General features: G+C 44.2%; 2 protein-coding genes across 2 annotated transcripts; one reads left to right on the plus strand and one right to left on the minus strand.

Moving 5' to 3' along the window:
- Positions 1-10,885: 10,885 nt before the first annotated feature.
- Positions 10,886-21,199, plus strand: LOC309815484 (uncharacterized protein; the record flags this gene model as incomplete). The annotated part of the gene is made up of 4 exons (XM_082642363.1): positions 10,886-11,056; positions 11,587-11,637; positions 13,736-13,781; positions 20,824-21,199. The coding sequence occupies 4 exons, from the start codon at positions 10,886-10,888 to the stop codon at positions 21,000-21,002; spliced, it is 447 nt and encodes a 148-aa protein (XP_082498489.1). The 3' UTR covers positions 21,003-21,199.
- A 1,734-nt stretch (positions 21,200-22,933) lies between these two features.
- On the minus strand, positions 22,934-26,307 carry LOC309815581 (protein FAM170A-like). The gene has a single exon (XM_082642475.1). The coding sequence runs from the start codon at positions 24,519-24,521 to the stop codon at positions 23,697-23,699; it is 825 nt and encodes a 274-aa protein (XP_082498601.1). The 5' UTR covers positions 24,522-26,307; the 3' UTR covers positions 22,934-23,696.
- Between the last annotated feature and the right edge of the window lie 536 nt (positions 26,308-26,843).

A 26,843-nucleotide genomic window follows, 5' to 3' on the forward strand; every position in this document is an offset into this window, starting at 1 on the left:
TGTCTTCTCAAGTCTTGATGAATGAAATGTAGCTCCAGTACCTGAAGTCCTGCTTGTTCTCAACGCTGACCACGGGGCTGGGTGCACTCAGTGAAGGAACCGTATACACGTAGTATTTCCTTGCTTGCTCACACTTGCCCTCCTCTGATACACCCTCTGCAAGACTGATCTTCCCCTGAAACAACTTTCCACCTGCTACTGTCATCTCAGGAACATTTGCTTCCCCCTCCTAGTGCCCCCCTAGAATGCCATTGCAGCCAATTCATAATTTGATAATCATGCTGCTTACCATATTCTCAGCAATTTCGGATAAATTTTATTCGCTTTATTCCATAGTCTTCACCCATCAATAATCTTCCTTAACTTCCTAGCTGCAGGTTAACCCATTTGGAATCATTTCTTTTTCTTTCTCTTCTTTGGCAAATCCTTTCTATCTTTTAAGGTCTTTTTCTTGTCTCTCTACCATCCTGCCTTCCTGAACTTCTTTTTTTTCCGTTTAAGTAACCTTTCAATCTCCTTCCCCAATTTCCTCATACACATTGAGAGTTTATTCCTCACACGTTAGACAGCGGTTTATGAATGGCCAGGCGTAATGGACTCAGAATGAGTTGGCACCCCCGAGGTACCTGTCTTGCTGGGGAGCCACAGGTGAAGGGCTGTCTGCTGGACACATGTTTGCATGGAGTCAGGCTGAGTGGCCTCAGGGTGTTTACTCTGCACTTGTGTGTGTTTCTCGCTAGTTGGTTTCCTCGCCAGCCACCTGTGACCTCCCTCCATCCAGCCCAGGGAATCCTTCTCATCACAGGGGTAGGATGTTTGTCTCGTTTTCCATCACATCCTTTCCCCAAAGTTTGGTTGTGAGTTGTTCCCATTCCAAAGACCTTTCCTCTTTGAAGAGAAAAGAGAAAATCTTTTCTCTCCTTTCCTCTCACTTCACTTCTGCTCTATTATCTCCTCCGTCCAGAATGGCCCACTGACTCAAATGGGTGTAGATCCGAAGATGGCAAGAAATGCCGGCAATTCTGAAATAATAATACGGATGTATCAGGAGAACTTGAAAACCTTTATCCCTCCACATTAAAAAAAATTGCACTTCCAGTGTATTCAGAGTCTCAGTGTAGAAACACAAATGATAGAGAAATTGAATTACACTCAAGTTTTTCTTTCCTCCTTTCCTGATTTATTCTAATCCTCAAAGTTAACATGATGAACTATTTGTTATGTAAACTTTCAGACATTTTCTACCCATGCACACTTTTCTTTTTTTCACATAAGAGTGTGAACTAGGTCACTTTCAACATGCTGTGATTCTGTGATTCACTGTCTCCCACCGAGTCATCCACTGATAAAGTCATCTGTTTCATGGAGAAATATTTCCAGTAGCTAATAGCCAATGTCTGTAGAGTGCTTACTCTGTGTCAGTTTCTTGTAAGTACTTTACAGATCTTTTGTACAACGTACCCATGGACCAGGTACAATTATAACCCCCAACTGACAGATAAGTGTAGATAAGTACAAATAAATACAGTGGCCAAGTGACTTTCCCAAGACACTGGGAAGGGCTTCATGTGGAGCCTGAACCTCGACATGCATCGGAAGGTTCCCACAGGAGAGAAACCATATAAGTGTGGGGAGCGTGGTAAGCACTTCAGTCAGGCCTCAAGTCTTCAGCTTCATCAGAGCATCCACACTGGAGAGAAGCCGTACAGATGTGATGTGTGTGGTAAAGTCTTTAGTCGGTCTTCACAGCTTCAGTATCACAGGCGAGTTCATACAGGGGAGAAACCTTACCAGTGTGAGACGTGTGGTAAAAGCTTCAGTTGGCGCTCCAATCTTATAAGTCATCACAAAATGCATACTGGGGACACATTTTATGAAAGCAGCGAGAGTGGTAAGAACATCAAGGAACTGTCAGAGGATAGAAGTTCTACAAAATGTTGTTTTCAAAAAACTCACGTGCAACGTGAATTCTTGCAAGCGTCAGGTCTCATAGGAGAGAAAGTATTTTAAATTAGTTGGTGTTGAAGCAGTAGCTAAACAGATCCTAGTGTTCAGCAGAGCACACAGCAGAGACCCCTTCTGAGTGGTGCAGTAAGGGCTGCATTCAGAACTTTGACATTTATCAGATGTCACTTAGGAGATAGCACTTAGGAAAAGAGTTTGGTCTGGGCTTTAACAAAAGTGTAAGGATGAGCTAGTCAAAATTGATGTCCATGAGAATGTGCGCTCCATGAGGGCAGGGACTTGGCTGGTGAATCTACACAACCTTATCATTGACTAGTGCTTTTAGGTGTGCTCAGTACTTGTGTTTTAAATAAACCAAAAGGGGGAAATGTATAATATATGAAAGTTGTATCCAGATGGGGAAACCTGCAAAATAAAATTAATTCAGGACATGAACTTGTGTTGAAATACTGAAAACCACTGCAGAAAACCAATCTGCAATATATATTTTTTTAATTTATTTTTGGCTGCCTTGGGTCTTTATTGCTGCACGCAGGCTTTCTCTAGTTGCAGTGAGTGGGGGCTACTTTTCATTGCAGTGTGTGGGCTTCTCATTGCAGTGGCTTCTCTTTGTGGAGCACGGGCTCTAGGTGTGCAGGCTTCAGTAGTTGTGGCACGCGGCTGAGCTGCTGTGCAGCATGTGGGATCTTCCTGGACCAGGGCTCAAACCCGTGTCCCCTGCATTGGCAGGCAGATTCTTAACCACTACGCCACCAGGGAAGGGAAGCCCCCCAATCTTCAATATTAATATGCTATTAGCCTATCGCAACGGGCTCCTTGCCTCCCGCAGCCTCTGTTCTCAAGTTGGGTGGTTATTTGAGACCCCGTCTAGTTTTCCAAGGACTGTGTTCAGTAGAAATTGAACTATCTTGTGATTTTTTTTCTGATGGTACAGAGTGAAAAAACATGATTAACTTTGCAACAACAGTAACTGCATAGTATACAATTGATTTTTTGTCTGTCAATATTAAGGCAGGGTTTACTGTAACACTTTGAAAGTGTCACAAAAATTGTTTGTCCCTAGAAAAAAAAATTTTTAGTTGACCTTGAACTTACTGATTTCTAATTCTCTGCATTTTCATCCAGACTTTGAAATGTTTGCCTTCTAATTATTGTAGCATTTCTTCTAAACTTCTCAGGTAGGGGCTATGCCATATTCTTCCCCCACATCCATGAGGCAAATACCCAGAAAACTTGTAGGAACTTGATAAAATTATCCAGTGTATTATTGAGACAAGACTGACATTTATGTGCTTTTCCCTATTGGTTGCAGTAAAGCATGGTTTCAGGAAAGGAGTATATATATCAGAATATATTAGATCTCTTTGATTTAGAAATCATATAATTGGAAGTTATTGATTATGAGATTAAAATACCAAAAAGATGAACACCACATCAATGATGTCACTAAATTTTTTAATGGAAATTAGTGTACAGCTGTAAGAATTTGAGTTTTGATAGATTCCTATATTAATCTGAAGCCGGTGAAATGATGACAGGGACTTCCCTGGTGGTACAGTGGCTAAGAATTCGCCTGCCAATGCAGGGGACACGGGTTCGAGCCCTGGTCCAGGAAGATCCCACATGCTGTGGAGCAACTAAGCCCATGTGCCACAACTACTGAGGCTGTGTGCCACAACTACTGAAGCCTACGTGCTTAGAGCCTGTGCTCCGCAACAAGAGAAGCCACTGCAATGAGAAGCCCGCGCACCGCAACGAAGAGTAGCCCACACTCACTGCAACTAGAGAAAGCCCGCACGCAGCAACGAAGACCCAATGCAGCCCAAAATAAATAAATTAAATAAAAAATTTATTTTAAAAATTTATGACATATCATAATCGCAGGAGATACACAATATGGGCTTTGAGAGGTCACAGATTGTAGCCTTCATAGTATAATCAACCATAAATCTTTGTTAGTGTTTGTGTATGTGTGCATGTGCACACATGTATGTGTACATGCATAAGATCATGTGTAAAGGGATACTCTTCCAGAGTGGTTTTCCTAGGCAAGGAGCATTTTGTGATATTTTTCCATTTTATAACTTCATGTTATATTTTTTTCATTGAATAGTGGGTATTGCCAAAGCAGGAAATTATTTTAATAGAATTTGAAAAAGTATTAAATAATTATCCCTTGCAGTTAAGACCTCATATGATTGTTCTATATTGTCATAAGGCATATAAGATCAAAATTATGGTATGAACTCTGGAAGCCAATTTCAAAAACAAAACAGTTCTCAGATTATTTTGCATACACAGAAAAATTCATGAGTTTCAACAGTTGAAGCTTTATTATTTATGCTGTGCTTTAACTACAGATCCATAATAGGGAGAGGGAAAATCCTGGAGCTAGAAACAAAAGTGGATATACCTACATTGTGGAGGTTTAAAAAAAAAAGTTTCTCTTGTTGAAAAGATGCACATGAGGAGAGAACTGAGCATAATAGCAGAGGACCCTCTGGATGTGGAACCAGTAAGGACAAAGCAGGTTTGGATGGCATTCCATACGCAGACCAATGGTGGTATTTTTAATATAGTTGGTTAAAGGGCTTTATTTAGCAAGTTACAGTTGACCCTTGAACAATATGGGTTTGAACTGGGCAGGTCCACTTATATGCAGGGTTTTTTTTTTCGTTTTTTTTTTTTGTTTTTTGTGTTTTTTTGCAGTACATGGGCCTCTCACTGTTGTGGCCTCTCCCGTTGCGGAGCACAGGCTCCGGACGCTCAGGCTCAGCGGCCATGGCTCACGGGCCCAGCCGCTCCGCGGCATGTGGGATCTTCCCAGACCGGGGCATGAACCAGTGTCCCCTGCATCGGCAGGCGGACTCTCAACCACTGCGCCACCAGGGAAGCCCTAGGGTTTTTTTTAATAGTAATTCCTACAGTACTACATGATCTGTGGTTGGTTGAACCCATGGTTGCAGAATTGCAGATACAGAGGAACCACGGATATGGAAGTCTGACCATAAGTTATTTATACAGATCTGTCTACCCATCCATCCATCCGTCCACCCATCTGTAGAGAGAGAGAGGGAGTGAGTGCACGTGCTAGGTATTTACAGAAGTAGATATGGAAGTGCGAGGATATACAAACACACACATGTGTATGTGATGTATATAAGCATGTATATCCACGTTTCTATTTCAGGGCTGGAGCAAGGAAAGTGTAGAATGATCCTGGAGAAAATTTACTGTGCCAGAAAGTAGGAAAGAGCGGTGGGACGTGTAAAAAGATCCAGCTTGAAGAGACTCACACTGGGTAAATCTGAGCAATTTGACCCTAAAATAAATAATTATCATACAGAATATGAATAAAAAAAGAGGAAGGGAGGGAAGGAAGGGCTCTCATAATAGAATGCCAAACCATAAATATATAGAAGGAATGACGTAATGTAAAAATCATTATTTACAACCATCATAGTAATGATAGGTTCTGGCAAGAGTAATCAATGAATTATCAAACTACTGGTTGAAAGTTTACAAGGAGCAGGATGCTACAAAACCCAAAATATCTCTCCACAAAGTATTGATCACAACAAGAAATACAGTAGGTATAAATTTGGTGAACACTACCTTAGCCAAGAGGTGAACATTATCAATAAAAGAACAAACGAACGTTTTAGATCTCTGGGGTATGATATACTGAGAAGGACGCAACGTTGCTTCAGTATTATGTCTGACAGAAATAAACAACCAGATCTTATCACAAGGAAGCATCCACGTTGAGAGTCTCCTGTTTCACAGTTATGACCACAGGGAGCATAACTGGCCAAAGGTCCCAGCTGCTGCTCTTAAATCCATCACCACGTTTGCCTGGAGGCCGGCCTTGCCCCTGATTGCTCCTAGTCAGCACAGCAGGGATCCTAAGGCAGCCCATTTCTTGGAGACCAGGATTCCTCTGTCCAGTGACCTTTTTTCAAGGACTCTGACAGCCTTGAAGGATTTTACGTAGATGACAAGGCAGTCTCGGATGATTTACCAAATCTTTCTTCCAAATCTTCACTCAGGGTCAGACTTGCACTATGCGCTGATAGTTCTGCCAGCCTTCCAGAGCTCCCTGCCATTTTCTCTCCGATGTTTCCCCTAATGAAATATTGGTTCATTAAAGTCTTTCTCAGCACTTTGCCGTCTAGCTCTTGGAGGACCAGGACAAACCCCAAACCCTAGAAGCATCCCTTTTTGGCTCTTTCTAGTAACCTTCCTTTCCATATGGTAGCCGCTAATTTGTAATGGTGTAGATTCACTTAGCCTATTTTGTACTTGATATAAATGGAGTCATGTAATAGGTGCTATTTTGTGTTGGCTTCATTTGCTCCCCAGTATATCCATGACATTTATCCATATTGATGGGAGTGGATACCGTTGATTCATTTTCATTGGTGGATATTATTGCAGTGTGTAAACATATCAAAATCTATTTATTAATCCCATTATTGGTGGGTATTGGGTACTTCCCCATTCTTGGCTATCACAGTTAGTGGTGATGTGAGCAATCTAGAATGTGCCTTGTGCACTTGTTTGAGGGATATTTCTATGGGTGGAACCAAAGGGTTATAGGGTATATGTTCAACTTTGGTAGATACAGTTGACCCTTGAAGAATGCATGGGCATGAGGGATGCATCTGAGTCTTTTATTCCATAGATGTTTTTAAAATCTCTCTCACTTTTGGCCCAAGAGTGCTGCGTTTGGGTTTACGGTGTTTCTTAACTTTGAAATAGTCCAATTTTTCAATTTTTTCTTTCACAGTTGGTGATTTTTTTGGTCTTAAGAAATTCTTCCTACTCCAAGGCAAAAAGGCTGTTATCTTACGTTTCTTTCCTAAAGCATCATTGTTTACTTTTCAAATTTAAGTCTGCAGATCTTCTGGAATTTATATTTTTATATCCTATGCAGTAATGATTAATATTTTTCCCATATGGATATCCAGCTGACTGAGAACCAATAGTTGACCCTTGGACAACATGGGTTTAAACTACACAAGTGCACTTATACGAGGATTTTTTTTAATAGTAAATACTGCACTACTACACGATCCAAGGTTGGTTCAATCCTCAGATGCAGAATTGCCGATTATGGAGAAACCATGTACGTACAGAGGACTGGCTATAAGTTATACTTGGATTTTCAACTTAGCAGAGGGTTGGCACCCCTAACCCCCTTGAACCCTAGTTCAAGGATCAACTGTATGAACAAGAGTTCTTTCCCCTCTCTGCTGCAGTGTTTTCTTTTCTTTCTTTTTTCTTTTGGCCGTGCTGCGTGGCTTGCAGGATCTCAGTTCCCTGACCAGGGATTGAACCAGGGTCACCACAGTGAAAGCGCCAAATCCTTACCACTAGACCACCAGGGAGCTCCCTGCAGTGTTTTCTTTTTACACGTTGTTATAATGTCTGTTTCAACATGGATTTTGATGTCTATTATCTTGTCTATCCTTGAGCAAACACCAGACTATCTTATATTGTAGATTGATAGTAAGATTTAATGTGACTAATATCTTTCTTTTCATTCTTCTTTCAGATTGTCCCAGCTCTTCTTTTATTTTTTATTTTTATGTTTTTTTAGATGTTGGGGGTAGGAGTTTATTTACTTATTTTTGCTGTGTTGGGTCTTCGTTTCTGTGCGAGGGCTTTCTTTAGTTGTGGCGAGCGGGGGCCACTCTTCATCGTGGTGCGTGGGCCTCACTATCACGGCCTCTTGTTGGGGAGCACAGGCTCCAGACGCGCAGGCTCAGTACGTGGCTCACGGGCCTAGTTGCTCCGTGGCCTGTGGGATCTTCCCAGACCAGGGCTCAAACCCGTGTCCCCTGCATTAGCAGGCAGATTCTCAACCACTGCGCCACCAGGGAAGCCCCCAGCTCTTCTTGTAGCTCTTTGCTTTCCCACATAATATTTGTAAACATCTCATCAATTTCCAAGGGAAAAAATGCTGATGTTTTTATTGGGGTTTGATTGAGCCTATAGATCATTTTGAGGATTACTGATATCTTTGTAATATTGAATCTTCAAGCCATGAATATCACTATTTTTAAGAATTTCTCTTGGAGAAAAATAAAAGTGGATCCCATGTAATAAAATGTACATAAATAGACTCCAAAATATATATATATTTTTTTTCTTTTTGCGGTATGCGGGCCTCTCACTGTTGTGACCTCTCCCGCCGCGGAGCACAGGCTCCGGATGCGCAGGCCCAGCGGCCATGGCCCACGGGCCCAGCCGCTCCGCGGCACATGGGATCCTCCCAGACCGGGGCACGAACCCGTATCCCCTGCATCGGCAGGCGGACTCTCAACCACTGCGCCACCAGGGAGGCCCGACTCCAAAATATTTAAAGGACCTACATGTGAAAGATAAGTCTAGAAAGTTAATTTTTAAAAGGTAGAAATATATTTTTTCACCTGAGGAGTTTCAGAAGCACAGATATTAAGAAATTATTGGTTTATTATCTTATAATTAAAGATTTCTATTCCATGAGGAACACAATAGAAAAATTTTAGAAACACGTGCCCAATTAGGAAAGGATACTTGTAATTGGTAAAACTGAAAAGGTATTAATAATCAGAATATGTAATAGAAATGAGGAAGAAAAAGATAGCATCCACATTAGAAAATGGGGCAAAAGTTTTAAGTAGACACGTATAGATGAAGCTACCAAGCATTTGAAAAAAAGATCAAACTTATTAGAAATCAGAGAAATTTAACTAAAACAAGATACTACTATACATTTAATACACTAGCAAAACGGTGATGAGTCGTCCAAATGAAGGTAAGTGGTTGCACAAAAACCTGACGTGCAACTCTTTGGTAATCTGGACTGGTGTAGCCGTTCAGGAAGTCAATCTGGCTATATTATTAAAGTATACATATTTGCTATGAAATAATTTCACTCGGGTATGTATTCCAAAGAAATTCTCAGATACGTCTATAAACAAATGTAAGAAGATGTTTATTTTATTATCATTGGCATGGCAGTTGGAAGAGTACAGGTAAAATGTGGGTGCAGAAAATGGAACTCTATGAAACAAATTAGATAGATGGGTGAATGTTTTTTTTGTTTGTTTGTTTTTCTGCGGTACGTGGGCCTCTCGCTGTTGTGGCCTCTCCCGCTGCGGAGCACAGGCTCCGGACGTGCAGGCTCAGCAGCCATGGCTCACGGGCCCAGCCGCTCCACGGCATGTGGGATTTTCCCAGACTGGGGCATGAACCCGCGTCCCCTGCATCGGCAGGCAGACTCTCAACCACTGTGCCACCAGGGAAGCCTGGATGGGTGAATCTTAAAAATATACTCCTGAATGAAGGAAATAAACACCAGAATGAATTTTATGACACAATATTATTTATATGAATTGAAAATATACACAAGTGCACATTTTGCACAAGAACACACCCAAAAGAAAACACATCAAACAAATTAGAATGGTAGCTTACGGGGTAGAGAAGGGAGTGGAGGGTGCCATAGGGAACAGGAGGTGAATAAATAAAACTTAATCATGTTACCGTATTTCATCATGCTATATCCAAGATTTCACTTTACTTGTAGTGGAAAGAAATCCTGTGTGCTATGTTGGCTTAAGTCAGGAATAGTTCTTGGAGGATACTTTCCTGAAAGAATTTGGAACACATTTTTGAAAAAAATCTTTGTTTATACTATGGATGATCTTTTTTTGTTTGTTTTGTTTTTTTCTTTAATTTCTGTTTTGTGGGTGTGTGTGGGATCTACTTTATTTTTGTATTTCATTCATCTGATCTTATATTTTTCCATCTGCCTTCTTCAGTTTTATTATTCATTTATTAATTTCCTGAAATGGATGTTTTCTGAATCAATTTTCAACTTCCTTTCTACTTTATTTGTTTTGTTTTGTTTTGTTTTTGTTTTCCCTGCTGTATGCGGGCCTCTCACTGTTGTGGCCTCTCCCGTTGCGGAGCACAGGCTCCGGACGCCCAGGCTCAGCGGCCATGGCTCACGGGCCCAGCCGCTCCGCGGCATGTGGGATCCTCCCGGACCGGGGCACGAACCCGTGTCCCCTGCATCGGCAGGCGGACTCTCAACCACTGCGCCACCAGGGAAGCCCCCCTTTCTACTTTAATATATGCTTTTAAGGCTCAACATTTCCCTCTATGTATGTGTTCCAATCTCCAGATCCAATTATGAATTTGAATGTTTCTCTTCATGGTTCTGTCAATGTTTGCTTTATAAAGTATCAGCTGAAGTTATTAGTTTCTGAGAATTTGAAACTTTTATGACTGTGAAGTGTCCCTCCGTATGTCAAGTAATGCTTTTTCCTTCCCCTTAGAGTTCACTTGGTCAAATAGCAATGTCACAGATTTTATAATTACAGAAATAACTTGAGACCTAGGATGTTGATGTCTGTCTCTAGAAAGGATTTTCCCTTGCTTCTGCACGGGTTGTAAGATGCTAACAAAACACGTTCACCTTTACACAATTTCAGGGAATGAGGTGTTTTGGCGTTTGGCTTCAGTCCCTGCCAAAGAAAGCCCAGTTTCCTTCTCCCCTTATTCCAATGGTGAAACTCTTTGGGGTTTACCAGGAAGCCTTCGTGGCTGGTAATGCTTTTATGTCGCTTAGCCTCTTGAAGACGTCCAAAATTCTACTGAGTTTGTACGCCTTTCAATGAACAGAATCTACACTCTTCTGAGGCCTACACAGGCGAACGGCAAGACGGCCTGAGACCTTCTCAGGGATTCCGGAAAGTGAAAACCAGAGTGAAAACAAGTAGTCCAGAGCTCGTGCCGGTAGACACCCCCGCACCCACCCTTGCATTCTGGGACATGTAGTCCAGAGCTCGTAAACTCGTGTAGTCCCAGATACTGCAGCTACAGTAACGCCTCGCTGTAAAGGTTTACCCGCGGAATTCTGGGAAATATGGTCCAGGAGTTCCGGGTTAGTCGCAGGCACTTCCGCCCCAGGAGGACACGTAGCAGCCATGTTTTGCCGGGTGACGGTGTTTCAGGTCCGCTCTTCACGACCCATTCAAGCTTCCCCTTTGCAGACCTTTCATTTGGGGAGAAAGAGGAGGAGCGGCTAAAAGCGGAGGTTTGAGGGCCTGGAGTGGTGATGTACGTCCCGCGGGCGGAGCTTCTTTGCGTTTGGTAACGTAGCCGGGATGGGGTGGGCTCAGGTCGTGCCTCCTGGGGTTTGAGGGTCTCCCCGGTTTTCTTCACCCCTAACCTGACCCCGTCCCCCACCTATGAGCTAGCCCTACCGCTTCATACGGCGTCACACTGGGTGAGTTGCTTAACTCCTCTGTGCCTCCGTTGCTGTTCGGTAAAAGGGGGGAAAAAGGAATGCCTTGTTAATATAGTGTTGTGAGGAGAAACGAGATAGCACAAGTAAAAGGTCTACAACTGCCTGATACATTGTTGGTATTAATACTACGCTAATTCGGGAGGCACCCATTTTGCAGCGGGATTCTGTGAGCCCAGGAAGCTGAATTGTCCTGGACTCCTGGCCTGTTTTGGAAGGAGAGGACTTGTAGCTGGTACGGGGGCGGAAGGGGGTGCGGTATGAATTAGTGGGGATGGAAACACAGCCCTGGTATTTCACAGTCTCCTTTCCTTCCCCAGCCCTGGCTTCTCAAAAAGCACTGCACGGAGGAAGAGGCAACAGAGCCCCACGTGAGTAGGACTTGGCATTCTTCTACTTAAGATATTCCTATAAATTGTAGAACGTATGAGACATGGGTAACGATGATAACTGAGCCTTGGTCACTAATTTCCATTCTAAAAGCTTTATGCAAATGAACATATTTCCATCAGGCGGTGGCTCTGTGAATCGGTACTGCTGTTTTCTCTACTTTAAGGCTGAGGAGCTGGGGGCAGGGAACACAACCCTGTTGGCCCATCCTCACCCAGATGGTAGGAGGTAGAGCTGGGGTTGGGACCCAGGCAGTTTGAGTCCAGCAGCTGAGTTTGCTAATCCCTTTGGTATATCCTCTTTGAGCATAGGGTACTGGCTAGAATCATATCATGAAAGGAGGTTGGGACTTAATTGTGGGGACCTTGAGAGCAAGGTTTAGGCTATTTTCTGAGTGTTTAAGATAGTTTTCTCAACTGGGTCATTTATTTTATTTCAAATAATATGTATATCATAGAAGTAGCATAATCATTATGGAAAAATGCAGATATATACATAAAGAACAATTTTAATTATCTGTAACTTTAGGATGTAAAGATAACAGTTGTTAATGTTTTCGTGCCTTTTTGTCTGGTTACTCTTTGTGTATGTTTCTGTGTCGTGGAGGCTGTTTTTTGTGGGACTGATGTTACACTGCAGTGCTACTCAAGTTGTGGTCCACAAACCAGCGGCATTGGCATCACTTGGATGGAAATGCCCAGCCTTGAGCCCCATTCGAGACGTTCTGATTTATAATTTCTGCGTAGGGGGTCCAGGAGGCTGCATTCCAACAAGATCCCGCAGTAATTCACATGCACGTGAAAATTCGAGAAGCTCAAGAGAGGGTCTTTTCTGGAAACTGAGGCCGAGGAAATTGACCCTGCTGGATGTCACAGATAAAACTGAGCTGGCTTCACCAAAGGCCTACTTAGTCCAATGATTTTATTCCCCCACTAATTATTGTCAACTGTCAGGGCCCCTTTCAGAATCCTGAATTGAGCAGAAGACAGCTAGCAAGTGTAGAGTCAAAAGGGAGGTCGTTAGAAGTTGTGAAGATATCTCTCTCCCAAGCTTTGGGGAGTGGAATCATTGCCATCTTTTGTACTAGATCGAACCCGGGCCCCCTGCATTGGGAATGTGGAGTCTTATCCACTGTACCACCAGGGAAGTCTCCCATTTATTTCTTAAACTTTCCTATATTTATAATGATATAATTACAATTCAGATTCCTGTCTTTTTTCATTTGAATTAGGTATGGACTGTCAAACTATTTTTTATTGTTGTTGCAGAATCCTGGCTTTTCTTAGTTCTCTTTACCTCTGTGCATAATTGTCAAAAGGGTACTTCCTGTTTAAAAAGAAACTTAACGTATTTTTATACCTTTTGTAAAAAGTTGTCCATGTCAATTTAAATATTATTGTTGCAGTCACAAAATCTTCAGGAAGACAAGCAGAGATTTTCAGAAGTCTATAAAGACTCTCCCATAACAGGGCAACAACGTATGACCTCCACATGTCTGACAGTCTTCTGTTGGTAGAAATCACATCTCTAAGGATAATTTCTAACTAAAATATCATCTGCTTTACCGCAGTTGCTAAGAAATAAGAAACCCTGACAGTGGTGTTCTCAGAGCTTCCTACCTTATGACGATCTCACGAGGTGGATGCCCGTGTTCTCCCCTACTGGCAGAGGACAGAACTGAGGCGAAGAGATGTGAATAATTTGCCCAGGGTGACACTGCTAGTGAATGGCGTAGCCTGATCAGAGCCCATGCATATTGACTCCAAAACCTACTCTGACTTACATGGTCTCTGTTTACCCCATACCCAGAATAAGAATGACCCCTGTGGAAGCTGCAGGCACACTGTGAGGGGGCCACTGTGTATGGCTGGGCAGGTCATTCCTCACACAGCCACTGAGGGGGTTCACGGGGGCATCTGGTATCTGCGTGGGGCTCTGCTCATCAAGCCTAATCAGCTGTAGCCACCCCGAGGACTGGGAGCCTTGGTAATTCACAATGAGCACCACGTGGGTTAGTGACTTCTTTTTCTTTAAACCAGTTTCCAGTTTGACTTCTTCTTTCCCTGTCTGTCTTGCTAGGACTCTGCACTGCCCCAGAAGGAGAGAGAAAATGAGCACATTCCAGGTGAGTAGAGCTTGCCTTTCTTGCTGTTAAAAACGCCATTTTTGTACTCAGGTTGGACACAGGTTTTCCTCTTTTTTTTCTTTTTCTTTTTTTTTTTTGATTGGAGTATAGTTGATTTACAATGTATTAATTTCAGGTGTACAGCAAAGTGATTCAGTTATACATATATATACATATATTTTCAGATTCTTTTCCCTTATAGGTTATTACGAAATATTGGGTATAGTTCCCTATGGGTTTTCTCTTTCAAGGAGAGTCTAAGCATATGAGGACCTGAGTGTGCCATGTGTGCTTTTTTTAAAATTCCTGTTAAATTTAATTGGTTTCGGTTTTAATTTTTGTTTTATTTCATCATTTTTTTATTTTACAAGTAAAAGAAAAATTAAGGGAAATGAAGGACATCTTCCAGTCTACTGCTTACCTGCTTACAAATTAGCTGCTTTTATATTTCTGTAATCTCTTCATCATATGTATTCATGGATGTGTATTTGTATTTATAACATAGGTACAGTTTTAAATTGTTTTTTTCATTTAATACTAGCTAACATTCACTTTTAATTGCTTTATCATGTTCCTGCAAACTTATGCACCTATTTTTTTTTTTTTTTTTCTGGTATGCGGGCCTCTCACTGTTGTGGCCTCTCCCGTTGCGGGGCACAGGCTCCGGACGTGCAGGCTCAGCGGCCATGGCTCACGGGCCCAGCCGCTCCGCGGCATGTGGGATCTTCCCGGACCGGGGCATGAACCCGTGTCCCCTGCGTCGGCAGGCGTACTCTCAACCACTGCGCCACCGGGGAAGCCCCTGACCTGGGGTATTTTGAGGAGTCTTGGGCGAATCAAATAATTTTCAGCTTTTTCCAAGGAAAGTACAAAACAGAAAACTTTACCCATTTCTTGTGCTTTTATGTTGGTGGGGTGAGGCTTATGGATGGTCTTTGGGTGAGGGATAGAAGAGGTCTGGATAACCCAGATAGCCCCATTACTTGGTGAGAAATAATGGTTTTGAAGTATGACTTGGCTACTTTAAAGTGGCTGTATCAGCTCAGTAGGAGTTAGCAGTTTGATGTGGCTACCAAAAAGCCAGTCTTAAGAGAAGTACCTCTGGTGGGGGAGGTAAGAACCCCACTCTGCTTTGCCTTGGTCAGACCTTAGTTGGAATACTGTGTTAAGTTCTGGGGACTGTAGACTAAGATAAATATAAAGCAACTAGGACCCACATTCAGGAGAAAGTTTGGATCACAATGTGGAAATGAAATCTGGACGTTTAGGGAAATAGGGCTGTGCAGCTGAAGAAAAGACTTGAAGGGCTGAGATAACAGTCTTCAAATATTAGAAGGATTGTCTTGTGGAAGAGGAATGTTGATTTTTTTTTTCTCTGTGGCCCTAAAAGCTGCAACCAGAAGCCACAGGCTCTGGGGAAGTGGATTTGTCCTTACAAGGAAGAATTTTTTGTTCTATCTGCCTAAATACGTTTTATCTGCCTAAATATGTTGAGTTTTGTTGTTGTTTTAGAAAGTGGTGGATTCCCAGTCCCTGAAGGTCCTAGGACATGTGCCAAGTAATTACTTGGTGGAGCCATGGCAGAGGAAATTCAAAGGTACCGTGGATTGGATTTCACAAGCATCAAAGTCCTTCCCAACCCTGAGCATCTCAGTACCTGTGGACTGTCCTTCCAGGCTTTGCCTCCACCTTTGTCACTAGGGTTGGGGTATGTTTTGGGGGGATGGATAGATGGATGGGTGACGGGGAATAGGAAGAATGTACAATGGCAAAGCAGTTACTTGGTCCATTCAAATTTGGTCTGCCATTTTTAAATTTTGCCTTTCCTATATACTCATTTGCTTGCCCTAAACTCTGGGCACCTGGAGGCCTTTGCTGTAACTGCTTGTGATCCTCAACATCGTACCCCATCTCATGCAATTGGGTTCTTATAAATGTTATTTGACAGTGATTTTTATCAGGTATCAAGTATTGTCAGGCTCCAATAGTAAGCGAATCTAACTTCGCTGTATGTACAAACGCTAGGTTTGTAAAGCTTGTGGCTGCCTCCCCTCTCTGGGGAAAGACAGAACCTGAATTCTTTTCCAAATTTCAGTGAGATGGAAATTTTGGGATACCCATGAGACAGAGAACCAGTCAAAGGGCTTCACACTTAAAAGTAGCCTTAAAAATTACCCATATGCCAGTTGCACTACTCCCAGCCCCCCCTGTCAAGTAGCAATCTTCAACTGTTTTGAAAGATCTCTAGCTCTTTTTATCCAATTAAGGACTGAAAGTGATTGACAGAAGGTTTTTGCTCATAGTCTACAGCTGAACTCTTGTGTCAACAGTAAATATTCCAGCAGAAGGAGTGGGGGTTTGATCATTTTACTGCTTTCTGCAGGGCAGACTCTGTGGGCTCATGGCAACATCTAATCTTCAGTGACCCCAGTTGTCACACCCAGGAGTAGGTTTCTCTCTAATCGTTTTCAGAGCTATGAACAGCAGGGAAACATGATTTATAGACCAAGAGGCATTTTCATCATGGGATTTGTGAGCATTTCATATCCCTTTCCTCATTATGGATACACTGCCCATCCTTTGGAAGAGACACTAAGGTGTTGGTCAGATCCTGTTAACCTCATTTACTTCCATGAATTCATGTCAAGTGTATTATGTTCATGGAGGAGATTTTCAAAACCCTACCAAATGGGTTTAGAGGAAGATGGGGCTAACTTCAGATGACTTCTTTAGGCCAGAGGTTTTCCTAGGCACCAGTAATCATCTGATTCTGCTTTCTAAGGCTGCTTCCCTTACTTACAATTCATACATAGAAGCTAAGTCCTTGATGCAAAGGTGTTCTTTACAGCTGTGGGTTTTACCTCAATCTCTGGGCTCCTTTAAAAAGTAAACTTCGAATATTCTTCTCAACCCTAGTTATTTGAACTCTCTGAGTCTCAGCTCAGTTTATTAACATGATTAATTTGCAGTGGATCTCTATGTCTTATGTCCTTAATACATTGCTTCACACAGGGGCACCAGCTCAGGAAGATTTTGTCTGTTGCAAATTTATGAGGAAGTGGAATATTTATTTTTAGTACTTTTTCACCACCTCCCCAACATCTACCTCCTGATCAGATACCATTTCTTCTTCTTCCTGTCTCTACATTTCCAATGCCATTAAAAAATGGCCCAATTCTCAGCCTGTTTTCCCCTAGTCCTTGCTAAAACAGTGGCTGATGATGGTTTAAGTTAAGGCACCACTTCTCATGAGGTTACTTGTATTTTAATAAAAATCTTTGAAGGGTAAACATTCAAAGTCCTGATTCTCTATGGTTAAATTTTAGGCAGTGTAAAAAATAGTTTTAGATGGAGACGAAGGGAGTTGGGTGGATTACACAGGACATGGGATGAACAGGGCTGTCACTTTTTTTGTTTTTTGCGGTACGCGGGCCTCTCCCTGTTGTGGCCTCTCCCGTTGCGGAGCACAGGCTCCGGACGTGCAGGCCCAGCGGCCGTGGCTCACGGGCCCAGCGGCCCCGCGGCATGCGGGATGCTCCCGGACCGGGGCACGAACCCGTGTCCCGTGCATCGGCAGGCGGACTCCCAACCACTGCGCCACCAGGGAAGCCCGAGGGCTGTCACTTTTGTTCAGTTACATGAACATGGTGACAGGCAAGCATAAATGCAGAGATGGCATTCCTGTGCTGGTATGGGGAAAAGGAAGAGAGGCCACTGGTCAGGACATTGTTTTGCCTAGGGAGGAAGAAGATCCAGTACTTTGGTAATTTATTTAAGCTTTTGTGTTTTTTTTTGCGGGATAGAGGAGCAAGTAGGGGAGCTCATACTTGAAGCCGAATCCGGCCTCCGTACCCTGACACTGAATTAAATCTCAAGACAGAGTTGTGGGTGAAGTAGAAAAGAATAGCTTTATTGCTTTGCCAGGCAAAGGGGGCTAGAGCAGGCGATTGCCCTCAAAACTCTGCGTCCCTGACCTGGAGAGGGTAGTGAGGAGTTTTATAGTAATCGTTCAAAGAGGAGAGTATGATCAGCTCATGGACATTTCTCTGATTGGTTGGTGGTGAGGTAAGTGGGTGTCAGCATCATCAACCTTACGGTTCCAACTGGTTCTGGGGTCTGCGTGTTTGTGGGTAGCACACCATTAACTTCTCCCACCTAGTGGGGGTTTCAGTATCTGCAAAACAGCTCAAAGATATTGTTATGTGTATCCCTTAAGGGGGAACCAAGACCCTGCCCGAAGGCTGCACTAGTGTTTCTTGTGACTATTCCTCCCTTGTCTCGCATCCCCTCCCTTCTCTAATTAGCAACTGTTTGAACCTGCTCCTTGGAACTCAGGGAAGGTCATGGAGGCTGAATGAAGCCTATTTCCTGTAATCAAGAAATGGGGGACACCGATACAGGCTTTGTGCCCAGGAGCCCACAGGGTCCTGCTAGGGATCATACTCAGTGCAAGGAGATGTGGAAAATCCAGAGATAAGGAATCATGGCGTCTTACTTTCCAAGGGCTCCTACTCTATGTTGTGGGGGAAATCAGACGCATTCATTAAGAGTCTGCCCGATTGAAGGATGTGAAAAGAGTTATCACAGAGGTACAACTAACATGCTGGGAAAATGTGTGGTCCATTCTCACTGGGATATCTGGAAGGGCTTCCTGTAGAAAGTGGGATTTTAATTGAACTTAAAAACAATTTGTACTTTGAAAAATTATACTCTTGAAAGAAATGAGTTGAGCAAGCGCCTGTCCTCTGATGGAGGGAGGGAAGTCTGGCCTAGTTGAGTGGAGGCGGGAAGGTGAGTGTTACGCTTAGTCTGGAAAACTCGGCAGGGTCTTCAACCCTACGGGGCTTTGAACGTTCGGTTGACTCTTTTCGGTTTTCTTCTTCTCGCATTGGGAAGCCATTTAAGATTTAAGCAGGGGAATAATAGTCTTAAAGAAAATAACTATGACCAGGATGAATTGAAGGGAGGGAGAAACGACATACTCATTTATCTACAATTTGGGGAAGAGAGGAAGATTATCTCTAATTCATTAGATGTGCATTGTATCAGCAGGAGGGAAATAAGCAGCATATCTTGATACATAAATCCTCCTCCCATATATGCATTCTTTTTCACCAGGGAGCAAGTATTTGGCAGCCAAGTTATCTTTAAAGTAATAATAAGAAAGCTATTTGGAATAAATGTTTCAGAACCATTTGTTACTTTGCACAGACCTATGAGCAAGTAGGATTGAGCTAAAGCATCTACAGTGGTATGTGGTTCTGCAGGGGCCGCCACCCTATTATATATACTTATATCTTGGCTAAACTCCAGCTGTTGCCACTGCTATTAGTCAAAGAACTGAAGTGTCAACGAGCTAATCAAAATAGCAAAGTGGGAGTCAAGAGTTTTTCCGCCTGTTTCCTAAAGTCTTAGGAAGATTGTTTCCTTTTTATTCCTTATATTCAGAACATAAAAGCCTCCCAGACATCTAATCTTTACTAGGTCAAACATTTCAAAAGGCAGTGGGATTATTTTCCAGTTGCTTTTCAGTTTAAGGCAAGTGTTTTAGGGGCTTCCAAAGCCTCCCTCCTGAATCCATTTATGAAAAACAAAAACAAAAACAAAAAATGAAAGGCATTATTAACCCAACTACATTGTCTTGGTGTAAAAATCCTAACATACAGCGTAGTGGGAAAAGGTTCTGAATCATGACCTAAGAGATGTGAGTTCTAGACCCAGTTTTGTGAATGCATAGCTTGGTGGTTTTGTCAAGTCTCCTATTTAACAGGGAGGGATTAGAATTTTTCTGTATGGTTTCTGTACTATTCAGTAGTATTGTTCACAATTACTTTTGCCTAAGGAGTTTAGAAAATGGAGAGACACATGATAATGTTGCAGGAAGAGGGACCTCTTCCAGGGCCCAAGAGTGGGCTCTTGTCTACCACTCAGAAAAGAATTTTCTGAGGAGACACACGTGCTGACAAAGCAACAGACTTTATTGGGAAGGGGTGTCCGGGTGCAGAGCAGGAGGGGAAGGGAACCCAGGAGAACTGTTCTGCCATGTGGCTCGCAGTCTCAGGTTTTATGGTGATGGGGTTAGTTTCTGGGTTGTCTCCGGCCAGTCATTCTGACTCAGGATCCTTTCTGGTGGTGCACACATTGCTCAGCTAAGATAGGTTCCAGAGAGAAGGATTCTGGGAGGTTGGTAGGACATATGGACAGGAGTCTCCTCTCTCCTTTTGACCTTTCCCTAATTCTTCCGGTTGGTGGTAGTTGGTTAGTTCCGCGTTCCTTACCAGGACCTCCTGTTTTAAGATAACTCGTGAAAGTGGTTACTGTCGGGCCTGGTCAGGGCAGGCAGTTTTGGGCAGTGGTTTCCCTAAAAATAAGATTGTGGTCAACAATTCTGGGTGGAAGTGATGTGTGTTACTTTTGGGCGAGAACTCACACTGCCAGTGTGAGGCTCCAGAATTCTTTCTCTCTACAAAGATGACTGAGAGAGGTGGCTTTGTCAAGCTGGGGGCAGGAATAAGGAAAACGAAGAGCAGAACTCCTAGGCAGCCCATGATGGGCATGTACAACGAGCGGGAAATGAACCTTTGTTGTTTTAAACCACTGAGATTTGGAGGAATTATTCAAGCTTATTCCTTTTTGTTTGTTTGTTTGTGTGTTTCTTTTGCAATATGCGGGCCTCTCACTGCTGTGAGAGGAAGATAATAACAATGACAAGTAGCAAAACCTCTAAAATGGAGACTATACTCCATTATAGCCAATTAATGGGAGTGGGAAGCTCGGGCTCACTGTCCAGGACATAGAAATAAAAGCTGAGGATGCTCTGAGGCATCTCTTGGATCTCTATAAGCCTCCATCATTTCTGCTGAGTAGGGTTGACAGATAAAATATAGGCTCTTCAGTTAAATATGAATGTCAGAAAAACAACGAGTACATTTTTAAGATAAGTATGCCCCAAATAGTACATAGGATCTACTTATACTAAAAGTGATGACTTATTATTCATGTGAAGTTCAAGTTTAACTGGGTATCCTGTATTTTTATTTAGTAAAGGTGACAGCCCTACTGATGATCCACAATGGAGGCAGTTCAGGAACGATACATGCTGGCTCTCGGACAGTCAGAAATGGCTTCAGCAGATCCAGGTACAGTATGAAATTCTTTTTGGATGTAGCTCAGAAGCCATGGCCAGCCCTTGACTGCAAGTACTGCCTCGGGTTTCCCTGAGGTGGGGTAAACCTTCCTCTTAATGGCCTTTTGGTAAGTCTGGAAGACCATATCCAAGGGGAGCCCCAAAGTCAGTTTCATCCTCACAACCGTGTTTCCAATTTCTGGAATTGGCTGCATGTGACTCACAAGAGCTGAGGAGGTTTGTGAAAATTGGGAATGTCATAGCTTGAACCCTTTGTAGGTAAAGTTTTGGTGCTCTGAGAGTTTTAACAGGAGCAATGTGAAAGACTCCAGGTCCCCAGGTAGATAGAAACAATCCTGTTTTACTTCTGTGTATGTGACAAGTCTCTAATAGTTCAGAGAGCAAATATCTGCTCTTAGAAAGACTGATCCAAGCTTGGATGTTTCTGGTGACAAGGCAAGGTCGTGAGTCTGAAGTTGACCTTTTATGGTTGAGGAGACAATAAGGTTGTCAGAAGGTCAATCATGGAGGAGACGTTGGCTTCATCCATCGTGCAGGCTTGTATATGTGTTTCTATGTAGATTGTGTTTCAAAGGTGGAGCTTGTTTACAAGTATGAATATTCTCTGACGTGCTTTTTGGACCTTCATACCCAGAGCGAGAGCAGTGCCGAGGCTCTAGAAATGCCATGGATATTCTGAGCTGTCAGTGGCATTTCCCCGGTACTGTTCCCTTGGTGCCGCTCCTTGAAATGTCCAAAGGGATTATCATCTGTCTTGTGGCGGGTCCTAGCATTGTGAAAGGAAGCTGCTGCACCGGGCTCAGAGGATTTCGGATGTGGTGGGAGGAGGAGTAGTACTACGACTATAAATTGTATCACAGCATATCTATTCCATCTTGAGAGTGGGGTTGGGGGGTTATGAAGGGGGGCTTTTATTGTACTTTTATACATTGTACCCTTGAAACTAATTCAATTTTTTAAAATTAATTAATTTATTTTGGGCTGCATTGGGTCTTTGTTGCTGCTAGCGGGCGTTCTCTAGTTGCAGTGAGCGGGGGCTCCTCTTGGCTGTGGTGCACGGGCTTCTCATTGCAGTGGCTTCTCTTGTTGCGGAGCATGGGCTCTAGGCACGCAGGCTTCCGTAGTTGTGGCACGTGGGCTCGGTAGATGTGGCACACGGGCTCTAGGGCGCAGGCTCAGTAGTTGTGGCGCGCGGGCTTAGTTACTCCGTGGCACGTGGGATCTTCCCAGACCAGGGCTCGAACCCATGTCCCCTGCATTCGCAGGCATATTCTTAACCACTGCTCCACCAGGGAAGCCCGATAATTCAGTTTTTTATAAAGAGAAGATTCCTAATATTGTTCCAAAATTTTAAAAATATGTAGTTGGATAACACTATGAAAAATTAACTGATATATTCTTTTATTATTTCTCTTTGCTCCCTGGATTTTTTTCCCCATCCAGTCAGCTAGGCACTGTGAGTTCACTGCATTAGGAAGGTAAAGACTCAGCAGAAATGAGGGAGAAAAACAGAAAAGTCTCAGCTTTGGAATGTTCACAACGGAGGCCACAGTAGAACAGGTGAGAATTCTGTGAACCAAAAATAAATGTCGTCTCAAATGCAAAAAAGTATTCTCTGCACTGGGAGGCAGGAGAGGGAGGGAGGGAAGGACTGAAGGAGAGAGATCAGTGTGGCCAGGGACATGGAGACTGTGCTTGAGGACGATATGCCCAGGAAGAGAATCAGAATCTGGAGAAGATTCAGCCTGCACGTGATCATTGCCTCCAGCCAGCACCCTCATCTCAGACGTTGGGAAATTCAGAGAGAGAGTGGGAGTACGTCAGGAGGGCCACGCGCATAGTCTGTGTGGCAGGGGTTGTGGCCGTTCCCTATTTGTGAGGAGTCCCCAGCAATTTGCAGGCCTCTTCTGGAAAATGCTGGCGGACGTCTCTAGTGCTTATGTGAAAGCTTGTTCACAAACCTTGAAAGATACAGATGTAGATGACAGATAGACGCATAGATAGAAAAATGTCATTAAATAAAAGCTCTAGGAAAGGTTTGGAAAATGCCCTTTATTGCCTAGGACGCTTCTATTGTCATATGATGTTAGACTGAGTGCCGGTCCCTTCATCCTCCTTCAGACCACGGCATTCTGTCTGCTACTCTCCCGAGGGTCCTTTCTTCTCCCTGGAAGGGATAAAACAAATGAGGTAGGACAGGAAGAGACAAGAAGCACTCCAAGCTCTGCTGGTCAGGGTTACCCTCCAGCATTGCCTTAATGCTCAGAGCCACACACACCACAGTGAGCTTGGCTCCAGATCAACTACCACGCAACGAAGGTTCTGGAACACTTCCATATCTCGGGGGACCTCATTTCCACGTGACTCTCTTTCATATTCCCCTTTGTCACAGAAGGCTAGGTACAGTGGTCAGGGTGAGATCTCGGCTCAGGCCCAAGGCTCTCAGACCTCAAAGTTCTGGTCCTGCAAGGGCCCCCGTCCTCTCTTGAGACCACTCCTGGCTCTCTCTGCCGAGAAGGAGCTGCTGGCGGTACGTCCTCTAAGAGTTGAGGTCCATCGTGCAGACCCTGAGAAAACTCCTAGGAAAAGGCTCCACCTTCTTGTTTACGTCAACAGAGCTGACGTAAAATGCCTTTGTTAGTGCTGGGTGTGTCCCATTTGATGCAACTGCAGAGCCATTAGGTCAACCAGCACATGTGTGCGGCCCCTTCCCTTAGACTCCTCTGGGCCGTCGTGACATAGGCTCAGAAGAGTGCCAGCCTCAAGCCTTACCTCTTCCAAGGGACGGCCACACCGTCTTCCAGGATCTTCTGTCCCATGAATCTCAGTTGCTGTTTGGAACTCAAAGGAGAGAAAAGACCCTGCCTGCGGGGTCTCTTTGGGCTGGGGCCTTCCCCCGTGGGCTGCTCTCCCTCATTCTCCTTTTCTTCTTGCTTCTCTTCCTCCTCCTCCTCCTCCTCCTCCTCCTCCTCCTCCTCCTCCTCAGGTGTGCTCTCGGATTCCACATTGCCCATCCACTGGGCCATGTTGAGATGAAAGACACGGCAGCTGAAGCCCTGCAGGACGCCGCCCTTCACGTGCTGCTGGAGGATCTCCAAGGTGGGGAAGACCCGGCAGCAGGCCATGCACCTGAAGCCGGTCTCCATGGTCACCATCCAGTCCGGTGTCTTGGCCCTGGGTCTCTCCTCGACGGCAGGTGACCCTGATGGGCTGCCTGGCTCTGCCCTTTCCTCATACTCTTTCTCCTCCCCAGTGGGCTCACTGTCAGACAGGAGGCTTTCGGTGGACACATCAGAGGGGCAAGTGCCTACTGTGCACGCATCCTCAGGAAGGGTCACTTCTTCTATCGTCAGCTGCTTTTCAGGCAACTCCAAGGGTTTCTTTGTCTTCCAGGAGACAGCGACACCCTTGTTCACTTGTACCTGCACGTAGTATATTTTCATGCCCCTTTCCTCTTTGTCTGGGTGCAGATAGTCCTTACAGGGTGAAGAGAGTGAGGAGGAGACACAGTGTGATGGGGGAGCGGTCTCCCCTTCTTCCTGAACCTGGGCTAGGGGTGCTGTAGGCCAGGCAGTGTCTCGAAATCTCCGCATTGCTGAAAAAGGAAATTAAAACCATAATAACATGCATGGGCCGTGCCGGAAGCTGAGGGAGCAGGTGTGGTAGACGAGAGAGGGACATTTACATGACGTAGCTATGTCGTGAGCTTGGTGTCTGTTGGCCGTAGGATGGAGCGGTGTATCTGGTGTCATCTGTGGGCTTTTCATGTGCGTGGGGGGGATACTGGAGCGGTGTCTGTATACAGGGGTGTGGAGTATGGTGGTGAGGGCTGTGGTAAGTGAGGGATGCGGCTGGATGCGTGTATGACAAGGAGTGTGATTTTGGTAATATCGGTGGTGCATTACTTGTGGAATGGGGCTGTGGTGCTTGGGGTTTATGTGTGCTCTGAGAAGGGCTGTGCCTGGAGGGCAGATGTATGTGTGAGCTGTGTGGACCTGAGCTGGATGGTCCTGCTCTCAGGCTGGAGGTGTATGATGCAGAACTCTGTCCTTCTCTGGAAGCAAAGGCAAAGACAAAGCCTACATTTTCCTCTGAAGATGCTTAATCTGGTCCCTCTTCCCTCCACCTCAAGCCCAGACCTTTCCGGCCCCTGCTCCTTGACTTCCCCACCATGGTACTACCAGTATTCACACCGCCCCCCCAGACTCAGCTGGCATCCACGCCCTCGGAACAGCTCAGCCATCCTGCCCAGGCTCCTCCACAGAGCCCTCATCACCTCTGATGACCCTGGATTTCCTCTCAGCCTCCCTGGGATCTGTGTGCCTCCTGCCTCACAGCCAAGCACCCCCTCACCTGAGGAGCCCCGCGCCCTTACCAGCGTAGCTGAGCTTGCGCGGAGTAGAAGTACAGAAGAAGTATTTAGGGGCAGAGGAGACCTCCACTGCCCCTGGGCTGCAGCCTTGGGCCACCACAGTGGATCCAAGCCGAGGGGGATCCTCTTGTGACTTCGAGATTCCTGAGGGAGGAATGGAAGGCTCAGGGTGGGTTCATCAGTCCTCTGTCCACAAATATTTGCTGAGTGTGTGACACGTGTCAGGTGCAGTGAATACACACAGTTGAGAGTGTGGTTCCCAGTGGATCCTCCAGGATTTAATTCCAATCAATACTTATTCTCTCACTGTCTAGTTGGTAATGTAGGCCTCGGTGGTGACTGTGAGTGTGTGGGAAGAGTGAGTGATGTGTATCAGTTAAGTCTGTGGTAAGTGTGGGGTTGGCATGGGGAGCACAGTGCAGATGTGTCTATCTGTGTCTGTGGCCTTTGTGTGCATTTTTTCTGTTCACAAGTCAGGAATTCTGGGACATTTTTCTTTTCCTCATTACATGGTGTGGCTTGTATTTATGGTGCGTGTTCATTCATTCATTCACCAAGATTCAGTGAGCAGCTACTCCTGTGTATCCGGCACTCTTCCATTGTTGTAGTCTCTGGTAACGCTGCACATTCTAGTAGGGGAAGACACACACTAAACAAAACTACAATAAATATATAATACATCAGCTGGTGGTAAGTATATAAGGGTTGCCAGACTTAGCGAACAAGAATACAAGGCACCCAGTTAAATTTCAGTTTCAGATAAACCCAGAATAATTTTTTAGTGTAAGTATTCCCATGCAGTATTTGTTCTTACTTAGTTTTAGTGTAAGTATGGCCCATACAATATGTGGGACATACGGATACTGAAAAATTACTTGTTGTTTATCTGGAATTCAAATTGAACTGGATAGCCCATATTTTCTCTGGCAATCCTGACATGGGTTACTGAGACTGTGGTTTACTGTGGTTTGTACAAAGCGGGTCTGGCATTACTCAAGAATGTGTTACAAGTGTGGTGTGTATGACACGTGACTGGTTGTTACAGAGGTAATTAGCGATGGCTGAAGTTAGCTGTGTTTGTGCGAGAGTTGTGGAGATACATATATATATATATATATATATATATATATATATATATATAGTGTGTGTGTGTGTGTCCTATATATATAGTGTGTGTGTCTATATACATATCTCATCTCCAGCGTTTGGTGTTGGAGGAGAGGATTGTGATACAGGTGGGTTGTATGAGAACGTAGTACAGGAGGGATCCGTGTATATACCTCCATGTGCTGTGTGTGGTTTACTAAGGAAGTTATATGTGGGGTGTGTGATATTTTTGCTGCATCAGAGTGTACATGGGTGTATGAGTTACTGTCTCATAAAACACCCCTAACAAGAATTCTGTATACACTCTTACGTACACCGAGTGTCAGCCAGGTCCAGGCAGGGTGACAAGAACTTTACCACGCAGACTTTATATCTGGTAAGCACTCTAACCCCATTCATCTCGCTCTTCTCTGCACTACCACACACACACACACAC

Source organism: Mesoplodon mirus, assembly GCF_964341445.2.
Source record: "Mesoplodon mirus genome assembly, chromosome: 14".
NCBI classification, from domain to species: domain Eukaryota; kingdom Metazoa; phylum Chordata; class Mammalia; order Artiodactyla; family Ziphiidae; genus Mesoplodon; species Mesoplodon mirus.